The sequence below is a fragment of the Tamandua tetradactyla genome, chromosome 7 (genome assembly GCF_023851605.1).
Source record: "Tamandua tetradactyla isolate mTamTet1 chromosome 7, mTamTet1.pri, whole genome shotgun sequence".
NCBI classification, from domain to species: domain Eukaryota; kingdom Metazoa; phylum Chordata; class Mammalia; order Pilosa; family Myrmecophagidae; genus Tamandua; species Tamandua tetradactyla.
Window position 1 is genome coordinate 149,753,069 of NC_135333.1, and position 12,037 is coordinate 149,765,105.

Genomic DNA, 12,037 nt, shown 5'->3' on the forward strand with positions numbered 1-12,037 from the left:
TGGTAGGATTGATGCCAGCTAAGAACTCTTGCCATTGCAAGAGTTGTCCCTGGCTTACTATAAAGAGAATAGCAGGTGTTTTATCTCTTAAATTTGCCAGTGTAGACTGCTCTAATTTTATGACTTCTTGTGTCTTCCATCTGATGGTTTGTTCATCTTCCATGCCATCTCACACTGTCTCAAACTTTATTAAGCTGTGTTCTTCTCATTTGGAGTTCAATGTTTATTATATTTTGAAATCCAAGAGTAGAACATTTTAAAATTTTGTACATAGGATTTTTATAAAATTTTACATAATTCTAATTGTTTTAAATTTTTTACTTTTAACTTGTAGTTCCCAGCGTTCCCACAAATATTGCTTTTTCTAATGTTCAGCCGACTAGTGCAACACTGACGTGGAGAAGACCTGACGCTATCCTTGGCTACTTCCAAAATTACAAAATTACTACTCAACTTCGTTCTCAAAAATGCGGAGGATGGGAATCTGAAGAATGTGTTGAATATCAAAAAATTCAGTACCTCTATGATGCTGATCTAACTGAAGAGACAATATATGGATTAAAGAAATTTAGATGGTATAGATTCCAAGTAGCTGCCAGCACTAATGCTGGCTATGGCAATGCTTCAAACTGGATCTCTACACAAACTCTACCTGGCCGTAAGTACAGATTTTAGTTCTCTTCTGATGCGCACGCGCGCACAAAGACACACACACACACACACACACACACACACACACATATGCATGCATTCTTCTTAATCCAGTTGTGTAAAATCATCAAACATGAAATTACCATGTTAGTAACCAAACTAACACACACAATAATATGCATATTTGTAATTTAAATGAAATTCAAAGGAAAATTCCATTTCAGATATTATTAGGGCTTTTCCCAAACTGTCAGAGTTCTGCCAAAGTTACTTTGCAACAAAACGTCTTGGGAAGCCTGTTTTTATGATCTGTCTTTGGGCCATACTGATTGCCATCTGCCCTTGGCTTTTAATCCAGGCTTTTTAACTTTTTCAGTGACTTGGATTTTTTTTTCTCGCTCTCTTTCATCCACACACATCCACACACATTGGTTCAACACATGGATCTGTTAATGTCAAGAGGCATGTGCTTTCCAGATACACTGATTATACCCAAATCTGTATCTTCAGCTCTAACTGCTCCCTAAATCTCTAAATTGGTGTATTTACCTGACTGACCTCAGTGGGCATGGGTGTTCAATATAACTCTGAAAAGTTACATGGTCTTAACACCAATCCTTCTCATGTTCCAGTCTTCATTTTCTTATGATGTAAGAGTATTCATTTATAGACTGTAGAAAGTGAAAATCTAGGCAGTGTTCTTTTCTTCCTTAACTCTGCCAATGCGTCATTTCAAGCACACCATGTAAACATTTCTCTCCGTTTGCATTGCCATCCTATTAGTCTAACCCTTCATTACCTTCCAGCACTACACAAACCTAACTGGCCTCCTGAGCTGCCAGGTTGATCAAATGATGTCACCTCTCTGCTTAAAGGCATCCAGTGAAATCTTATTGCCTTTAGTATAAAATCCAAATTTCTTGACATGATTTCAACAAAATCCTACATGACTTGGCTTGTACCTAAGACTCTCAAACCTCATTTACACTCGCTTTTCCCCTTACCATTACCTTCTACGCATATTGGATTTCTTTCTGTTGCTTAAACACACTAAAGCCCTAGAACGCAGGCATTTGTACTACCTGTTCCTTCTGACTGTATGTTCTTCCACCTTCATCTTTGCATGAACAGCAGCTTCTTTTTCAATCTTCGCATGAACAGCAGCTTCTTATCATGTAGCTCTCTACAGAAATGACCTGTTAGAATGAATTTCCCTGACCACCCTGTCTAAAATAGCCACATGTTCATTTTCTATCACATCACCTTATTTTAATTACCATTTATAGTCACCTGATCATTTTCTTACTTGGTTTGATTTTACAGTCTGAATCTTCTTGATCATTGCTTTTTTCTTATTGCCTAGAACAATATCTGGTACAGTAGGTACTCCCGACGTATTTCTTGAGTGGCTCAAACTCAATTAAATAAGCTATATTGGGCAAAAGAGAAGGAATTGCTTTCCAGTGCAGATGGTGGAGAGGATGACATTTGCAATAACAAAGAAAAGAGAAATATAAGAATTGAGTTTGGATTGGGATTGCTCAGTAAATTATGGTTATTTTGTATCATGTTTTTGGTGTTGAGAAGAAATAGCTTTACTAATCTACCTAACTAGAAAACAGAAATAAATGGGTGCTTGGGGATTAGAACACAGGTAAAACCAGGGAATTTAATTGCTTCAGGCAACAAGAATAAATGAAATCCCAAGTAAAGATTTGGTAGGAAAGAATGTGACATTGATTGAATGGGTAAACCTTAAATCTCGGGCAACTGGCAGAGGTCAGGCAGGTACCATAGTGAATGAAGCTGGGAATGAGGCAGTTTTCAGTAAGGCAGCTGGGATCAGTTGGCAAATTAAACAGGTAATGGATTGCCTAAAGGGGCAGGCACTAATTATTTGTGATGGACATTGTCTATGGAAATCCATGCTATTAGATCTTCCATTTTTTTTTTTCAGAGAAGCAGAAAATTTAGAATTTATACATATGGAAAAAACTCAATTTCTAAATGCTGGCAACTAATTTTTAAAAATATAAAAATACTTAGCATTCAAGCCACATGCATCTGTAGTCCACCTACTCTATGGGCAGCTAGTTTGCAACTTGTTGTTAAAAGTGGCCTGGTAATTCTGTCTCTGCTGCCACGGAGGGATCCCATCCTCCTTCTTAATGAGCAGAAAATGGCATATAACATGATCAATTCAGGAGCTAGTAACTAAAACTGCGCAGTTGGATTTTAAAATAATCCCATATTCTCAAATCTGAAAATGTGGGATGCTTTCCACTTGAATTACCCACTGACTAGAATTTGGCTATTCTCAGCTCTCTACTGCTCCATTTTGCTCATTTTGATCTGAAGAATATTGGCGGAATGTGTCAGAGGTATCTACCATGGAAAGAGCTTTTCTTCTTCTTTTTCTTTTTTTCTTTTTGTTTTAAAAAATTAGAGCAGTAAAAAAATCATGCAGAAAGTACAGTGTTCCTATATAACCCTCCTGACATACCACACACATGGTTTTCCCTATTATTAACATTTTATATTAGTGTGACAACTTCGTTACAATTAATGAAACAATGTTTTTATAATTGTATCATTAACTATAGTCCACAGTATATATTAGGGTCCAATCTTTGTGTTATACAGTCCTGTTCTTTTAGTTTATATTCTAGTAATATATAAATATATACCCACCTAAAATTGACCAGTTTAACCACTTTCATATATAGAATTCAGTGGTGTTAACTATATTCACAGCGTTTTGCTACCATCGCTACCATCCATCCATCACCCCAAACAGAAACTCTGGATGAATTCAGCATTAACTCCCCACCCCCATGCCACCCCTGGTAACCTCTGTTCTAGTTACTGATGGTGTGAATTTACATATTCTAATTATTTCATGTAAGTGGAATCAAACAATATTTGTCCTTTTGTGTCTTTTCTCTTTCACATTAACATAGTTTTCTTCAAGGTTGGTCTATATTGTCGCATGTATCAGAACTCCAATCCTTATTATGGCTGAATGGCATTCCATTGTTTGTATCCACCACTTTTTAAAAATTATTGGCATCATTTTTCTGGTTCTGCCATGATGTCCCCTGCTGCCATAGGCGGTTTGTTTGTTAGCTCTTGGTACAATGGAGACCATCGTCTCATCTTCTCCTTACCCCAAAACACAGGCCTCTACTTGATGACCATTCCACCGGCCCCTCTGTATAGAGTACCAGCTTGTATTCTATTAGATGTATTTCTCTCTCTCTGAGTTTATAACTTCTAGCCACAATTTGAATCCACCATCTGAAAACACTTGGATGTGAAGACATTTTGTAATATTTAACTCAAGTACATTCTCTGTACTACTTCTATCCCTTTTCATTTCCTTTAAGACCTTGAGGGCTGATTTCTGACTCTCCCATGTGTCAATAAAATAGAAAAAAAATTCCTATTTTATTTTCATAGGACATCTGGAAATTTGCCTTTCTACCACTGTGTTAAGGATCCAAAGGTGAAAAGATTTATATATTTCAGTACCATGATAGCAGTAACGTGATTTTTTTTTTGTATTCTCAAGCATACCAGTTTCTCAATTGAATAGTCATATTTGAGTGGGACGTAATAGGCTACTTTGAGTGAGGAAATAGGCTGTCTTTGAGTGAGGAAAATGAATTGGTTATTCTTCTTTTAGTTTTGGTAATGGAGAGAGCATTTTTCTAACAAGAAATATATTTGAGTTTCTGACTTGAATAGTTGTACAGTGAAAGAAAACTTTATTTATTATATTAAGCCAAGGATTGAGAGAATCTGAGATTGTATTTGATACAAAAGATAAAACGCTGTTACACTCATTATTGCAAGACAATAAAATAGAGATATAATGTGTGGTATGAGAATAGAATACATTAGAACAGTCAAGTGAAAAAATCTCGGCAGCAGTAATGCGTTAACTATTATGCATTTAAGTCATACTTAGATGTTGATTCAGCAAACTGAAGATGAAAAGTATTTTCAGATATTTTGAAAACATAAAAAGTAATCTGGGTAAAGAAATTTAATAAGTTTATGTTGTCTATCATTGATCAAAAATGTCTGTGATATTGCTTCATAATACCTATAAGAATATTAAAAAGATAAAAATGAAGTAGTTCTTTTGTTTGAGGAAAGACTAAGCAGCAATATATAATAGTATAAAATAGTATAAAGTCACTACCTCAGATTGTATTGTATTTTATTGTAATGTCATCAACTTATGTTCAAGTACTTATTACTGCAACTTCTCAGCAGCATCTGGAGCTTGATAAAGACCATCTGATGGATTGTTTAAAATGAAGCTGTTCAAAATTTTAAATAACTCAAATAAGAGAGCACCCACTTCTAATAATAAATATTATAAAAGGTCCTAAAATGACATGCAGAATAAGAAAATACATTTGTATTAATCTGTCTCTGAGCCCATAAAGAAGAGCCACTAAATTGAAGATCCAGGGTACAAAGTCAGCATGCAAGCTGAGAAGTAAATTGGATCTCTCTCTGAATCTACAACTGTACAACAGCGTAACTAAAGGAAGCAATATTTAGCCACCTCAAACTAACATTTCTTTCTCCCACATTCCCTGATTTAGATCACTGAAGCCAAATTGTTTTTCTCCTTAAATTATCTGTATAATAACCACAACTCTTTACTTGAGGTTGAAAGTGTATAGATATAACAAAAAAAAATGCAAATGGCAGAAGTATTTCACTTACAGTATTATAAGTTTTGCAGATTATTTTACTGATGTCCTCTTCTGATTATTCTTATTCTCAAAAGCAATTTGAGAATTGCGTATGTGTGTGTGGGAGAATGTAAAGTGGGAAGCACTTACATTTCTCTTTGGTGCACAATAGGTATGTATAATGCTGAGGAAATGTACGCCATTAAAGGAGTGTGGGTGTGAAATTAGTACGGAACGAAATGGAACTCCCCTAATGTGCATCTCCTACAGACCACCAGGACTGGAAGACAGCAAGAAAGGAAAATTCCTGGAGTAACACTTAGGTTGTGAAAACCACGGGATACCATACTCATGAGGAATTTTAACTACCCAAACATCTGTTAGGTTAAAAAAAATTCAACAAAACATGCCTCATCAAAGAAATTTCTAAGGAACTCAACTTTATGATCTAAAAAGAAGAAAAATGAAATAAAAGGGAAAGTGTGCTTTAACGTTTTTTAAAATAAGTTGTTGTTGAGTTACTATATATTCAATTATTTTTCTTAATTTATTCTAAACTGTATAATGTACTTATAAAGTGATGAATGCTACAATAACAAAGATAGAAATATAATTTCTATAAACAAACTATTGTATAATAGGAAAAAACTAAATTAGCCGTAAGTAAATGGGAAAATATAATCCAAGAGATGTTTGGTGGCAGTGCATTTTCAGGATAGGCTCTATCCTGCTACCACAAGAGGAGGGAATATAATTTATTTTAGACATTATAGCTGTTCTTCTGTGAAATTAATTAATACCATTAAAAGTCATCTAAATTGGTTACTTGAGACTGCCATATGGGTAATTCAGAAAACACCCCTTTCCCCTAGACCTGTATATTGAAATTATTGAAATGTTAACTTAGGTTTCCACATAGATTTCCCATATATTCCCATTGCCCTATGGCGTACCACAAACTTTTCCTCCCTGTGTGTTCCCTACCTATTTCGTTGTATTATACCACTGCTCATCTGATTTTTCATCATTTTTTTCAAGCCATTTAATTTTTTCAAGTTAAGTCTTTCTGACTACCACTCCTACCCCCACCCTATCAATATCTGAATCCTATTGAATTTAACTGCCCAAAATATCTTGAATTTCTTGCTCTTTTTCTGTTAAGGAACTCTAAATCTAGACCTTTAACATTTGTTGTGTAGATTACAAAAGTCATCTAAATGATCTTTCAACTCCCATTTTCTACCCTCCACTTGAACACAGCTTTGGAATTCACCAATCTGACCATGTGATTCTCCTCCTTAGAATCTTTTATGCTTTTCTCTTTGCATTTAAAGTAAAAATAAAATTTTTAGTATGTTCTACAAGGTCATTTATGATGTTTCTCCACATATATCTCACTCTTTCTCTTTTATGCTCCAGTATCTGCTTTTTAATTTTTTTTACTGTCCTTTCTAGTCTCCTCTTTTGGGTACCACCTACTTTTTCTTTATGTTTCACATCAAGTATCTCCTTTGCAAAGCCTTCCATAGATCCCTCTTTCTATTCTACCCTCCCAAAACTTGTTTCTAAAGTATTGAGCATACTGCAATGTAATTATTTCTCTTTCTCTGAAGGAACTCTGATTTCCTTAAGAGCAGAAATGATAAGGGACCATTTCTTATGTATCTTTACATCCTACCTACCTGCTCAGTATCTGAGACTGAATGAATATGAAAGGAAGTCTTTGAACTTTGATATGAAAGTACTTCAATGTCAAAATTCTTTGCAATGTCAAATTGCAAAATATTGCATACTAATTTTCTCTACTTAATTTATTTCTTATTTTTGAAAAACTTGCCTGGTTAATTACCAACATTAAAATTCTCCTAGTCAGTTACTATCCATTTTTGACGTGTTTTTCTTCTTTTACTTCATAAAGCCAGTCTATCTGATAATGTCAATCATTTTTATGATTTTTTCTTTTCATTAAGCACATGAAATATAAACTGATGCAAATAGGAAAGAAATTTGTGTATAATAAATTGAAAATGATTTCAAACAGTGGAGAAAAAATGCCTATTTCAGAATGGATTAAACCATTAGCATCTAAATGATTAATGGAGATAATGAACTGGCAATGAATTTATAGAGTGAAGTGGTATCATAATAGGTTGATGACCCATTAGAAAAAAACAAAGAAGAACAACATCTAAATTCAGAATGTTAAATGTGATTACAAAGGAAAATATTTAGATGAAATCATAATTAAAGGTAAAATATTAATCACATCTAAATTATTTTAAAAAACATTCAACTATACATGTATGCCAAAGAAGCTTTTGCCAGGTTATTAAACAAACTTTCTAGAATATGTATAAAAATATTCTGAAATTTCATATGCATAGGCATTTAGAATATCATTTTCAGCAAAGCACTAAAAACTTAACAGTAAAGAAAACTAAGAAATATCACTGTGCTGTTGTTGTTGTTTTTAATGGCCAATATTATAGAAAGCCTGGGGTTTTACAAGACAAGGAGCTATTTGTTCAAGGAAAACCTTGTCCCAATAATATCTCAGATGCATTTTATATTTTTTAAATTAAGATGAATTCTCTCACTTTCTCATCTCAAACTTCCAATCTCATGTTGAATTGAATTCATTTTGACATTTTTAAGAGTCCTCTTTTAATTGGTTCAAAAAGTAATTGGAGTAGGGCTAAGGCATTGTGATTTTTGGTCATTAAACCCTGTTCAGACATGCCCTCAGCATTTAGCCTGGGTTAGCAAAAATCCAGCTCAACTTCTTTGCATTTACTAAGGAAGCGACAATAGTATCAAGAATTCAAATTTGATTATGGAAAACTGCCAAAATCATGGATTCCTATGCCTGATGTTTAGGCCACCTTTTGGTCAGGCCCAGTAACTGAATTGCGAACCCTAGACTGGGTAATTTTTAATAATAAAAATAATAATAAAAGCGCTTATTGAGCGTTTTCTATGTATTGGCACTATTCAATTCATTCATGATCTACACACTTTTAAAGGTCATGCACATAGTGCTAGTGGGTCTCAATTCGGACTTGAGCAGTACCTCAGGACGGTGTGGAAGTACCAAGAAGGGAGGGTACAGTTTTGACAACTGGGATTAGGAAATGCCTTAGGATACTACATACAAGTTTTAGTACATAACCCAATCATCTCCTATTCCAAACAAGTTCTTTGGTACTTGCCCTCATACACATAAGCTCAAACTATACTTTTTAGTATCCCTGAGATTTCTTTTTCCTGATAACACTTGCATACAAATGGATGAAAAGATAAAATAGCACCATTTATGCTGGTCCTAACACTTCATATATTGTGGTGGCCTTATCTGAATTATTCCTATGCTGAGCCTTCAGGTAGCATAGAGCTAATAATGTTTTCCTATGTTCCTTAGGAACATGATGACCTGCTATCATTCTAGGAACTTTAGGAATGGGAAGGAATAATGGCAAGGGAACCCTCTTCATAGTTTATCTAGAGCTAAAATAAAAGGTAAGGTAGGAATGTCCATTGATTTGATGAGCATTTTCCATGTTGATCACTAGTTCCAAGCTTCCTCCACCACTACTTCTCTAGCCTTCCCAGAAATAGTGCTTGAATAACTTTTTTCTCCCTTGTTACCAAAAGGTATAATCACTGGTGAACTAATCTGAAGAGCAGTGTCTTCTTATTTCATATAAGGGTATGACATAACCTCAAACCACATTTCAAATATTGTGTTAATGCTGTAGAGTAATGATTCTTCAACTTGAACCACTCGCATTAGGATTACCAATCACCTGGGCCCCACACCCAGAATTTCTGAGTCAGAATGTCTAGGATATGACCTCAGTATATCCTTGCCTGGCAACTTCCTAGGTTTTGTTGATGTTCCTGGCCTGGAGACTACATTTGAGAACCACTGTTGTTGAGAGCTGCTTTATAAACAGGATGCTATTCTAGGATAAGAAGTATAGCTTGATGCTAAGATTGGTAGTCTAATATTAGAATATTTTCATTCTTACTTGGCATGGCTAATACTGGAAGTTAAGAGTGTTTTTGTATTTTGTATGCCTGTTCCTTTTTTCTGACTTAATCTAGTCTGAAATGAATTAGAAAAATGCTCATTTCAGCATCAAATAAGATATCCACTCAGTGAGGTTTAATATAATGGACAACCATGAATTAATCTCACTACTCATCAAATGGTCTAAACTAACAAATTCTTTGACTTGTAGTATTTGCCCTTTGTGGTACCACCTGGCTATTGGGAAATCTGACTAGAGAACAAAATTAAAGACTTAAAAAATGATAGGAAATAATTAACACACCAACAGTGGTATCTCATCTTGGGCAGAGAAATAACTGAATTCTATGGAAACAGCCAACAGTAAGAAAGGGCAACTGATTACTACAGAGAACAGAGATATGTTCAAAGATATTCTCAGCTTGCACCAACGTGGTGAAACTAATTGCTGAGCTTCTTCAGTGTCCGTGATGCTCTGAGTTATTTAAGACCCAAACCACCTAGTCAATTAGATTTCCTTCAGTGCGAGAGCCACCTACAACTAAAAGCTAATTCTTCCAGGTGTGCCGAATCAACGTCAACGCACCATCATAAAGACTGCTAATACTTGTATTAATTGAAAACCAACAGAGCCCTTCATTTAGTGATGACAGTCAGTAGGAATCTGATATTTCAGTGCATTTAGTTGTAATGAGTCCTGAAACTAAAAAATCCCGAAGGATGTACTCTTTAAATAAACTTTAAACATAGATTAAGTTTATTTAATAGATGTACAGAGAGTTTAAAATCACGCATATACAGAACTCAAGATTTTCTGCCCTGCTAGTTGCTTTCAGTTAATTTATTTAATTATGTTTATTCCTCTAGGAAAGTCACTGCAGAGTGAGTATACTGAAAACCACAGAGTGTTTCCTATAATTTTTTCACCATTAAATTAAATTTACAGGGATCTGCAAAAGGCAAAGTTGCTAATAATTGTGCTTGTTCTGAAAGTACAGTGTTACACATACCAAAACTTGGTGCTTCTTGATCAACATGGCATAGACTTGGGAACATTTGAACTTTTATATGGGCTAGGCAAAATGATGGTCTGTCCAGACTCACCTTCCAGCTACTACACTTAGCGCTGGGACACAGATGGATGGGGAAGATGACCTGACCCACAGAGGACCCACATTCCTGTGCAAGGATAGAAGCATGCTAATCAGGAAATGATGGTTGTTAGTTACAGAAAATGCATTATTGTGAAAACCAGAGGTAAAGCGCTTATGAGAGGAAGTGATTGGATTATGGGGAATGAGAGAATAAGGATAGATCATTCCTACTGAGTAAATGGCTGTGATTTATAAGGGAAAGGGTATAGTGATATCTTGGCCTGTTACTGACTAGACTCATTTCACAAACAACCCTAAATCAGAACGTGACAGTTTATGGGGAGACAAACAAAGTCTCCTAAACTGCTTATAATTTACTATACTTTTAAAATAACATATTTTCAACTCCCCATACCATACTGCCAATTGCTTCCTTTACTCTGGTAGTTGATGTCCGTGGCTGTAATTTGGTATCCCCCCTTAAGTGATTCCAGTGGTAGTTTACTAGGCACTGTGATAAAACAGAAAACACGGGCCACTTTTTATTATTAATGGAGTTTTAAATAAATTCCAAGGGACATTTTCCCAAAAGAAATATGAAAATTGTACATGTGTAGAAATGCACTATGAGATTTGGACAACAGGGAAATAATTAGATATTATTTTATAATGTGCTTGAATACCTTGATGTTCTAAATCTTTCTGTTAAATTATCTATGCATTAATCAAATTATTAATTTCATTCCTTTAAACAGGTGAAATACATACTGTTATATATATTACTGAGCTATATATATACTACTGAATTATATTATATACCGTTACAATTTTTAGCATTTGTAAATATATATGTTTATATATATGCATTTGCTTTTTTTTGTTTTACATGGGCAGGCACCGGGAATCAAACCCGGGTCCTCTGGCATCGCAGGCAAGCATTCCTACCTGCTGAGCCACCGTGGCCCGCCCTATACATTTGCTTTTATTTATTAATTCAGATTTCAGAGTTCTTATTCCACTCTATTCACATCCTTCAAGAATACAGGTCAATATAATACATTCTAAGGGGTATTTTCACAAAGGCTTCAACACGTGGAATACTTATGTATCAAAACAGGCAATTTCATCATCCAGTTCACTGAAATGCAAACATTGTTTACAGTGATTGTTTCCTAAAAAAAGAAAAGAATTGGAAAGGTTAAATGACGTGAGAGCACAATGTCATGAAATCAGACAGAGACTAAGAATCTTGCCTTTTTTACAGCAGTTGATCAGTATACAGAACTTAAAACATTTACTAGTATGGATGTCTAATAGGTGTCGCAAATGATCTTTGCATGTCACTTTTCTCTCAGCTTTGTTTGGAGTAGCAGACACTCCTTGATGAAGGTTTTGATTGCTAGTATTAAAGGAATGGTACTAGGGGTGACAGTTTATGTGAAAGATGAGAGGTTGAAACATAGCATCAGACGGCTTTCTGACCTGGTCTACAGGCATACTTTGCGATACAAACCAAGATTTTCCTTGAGAAGAGGTTTTGGATCTATTCT

General features: G+C 34.9%; 1 protein-coding gene across 1 annotated transcript in view; it reads left to right on the forward strand.

Annotated features, from left to right (window-relative positions):
- The window catches only part of PTPRQ (protein tyrosine phosphatase receptor type Q), a 242,561-nt gene that overhangs the window by 147,128 nt on the left and 83,396 nt on the right, over positions 1–12,037 (forward strand). Inside the window, 1 exon segment of the mRNA XM_077168288.1 lies at positions 335–658. Within this exon segment, the coding sequence (XP_077024403.1) occupies positions 335–658 (324 nt within the window).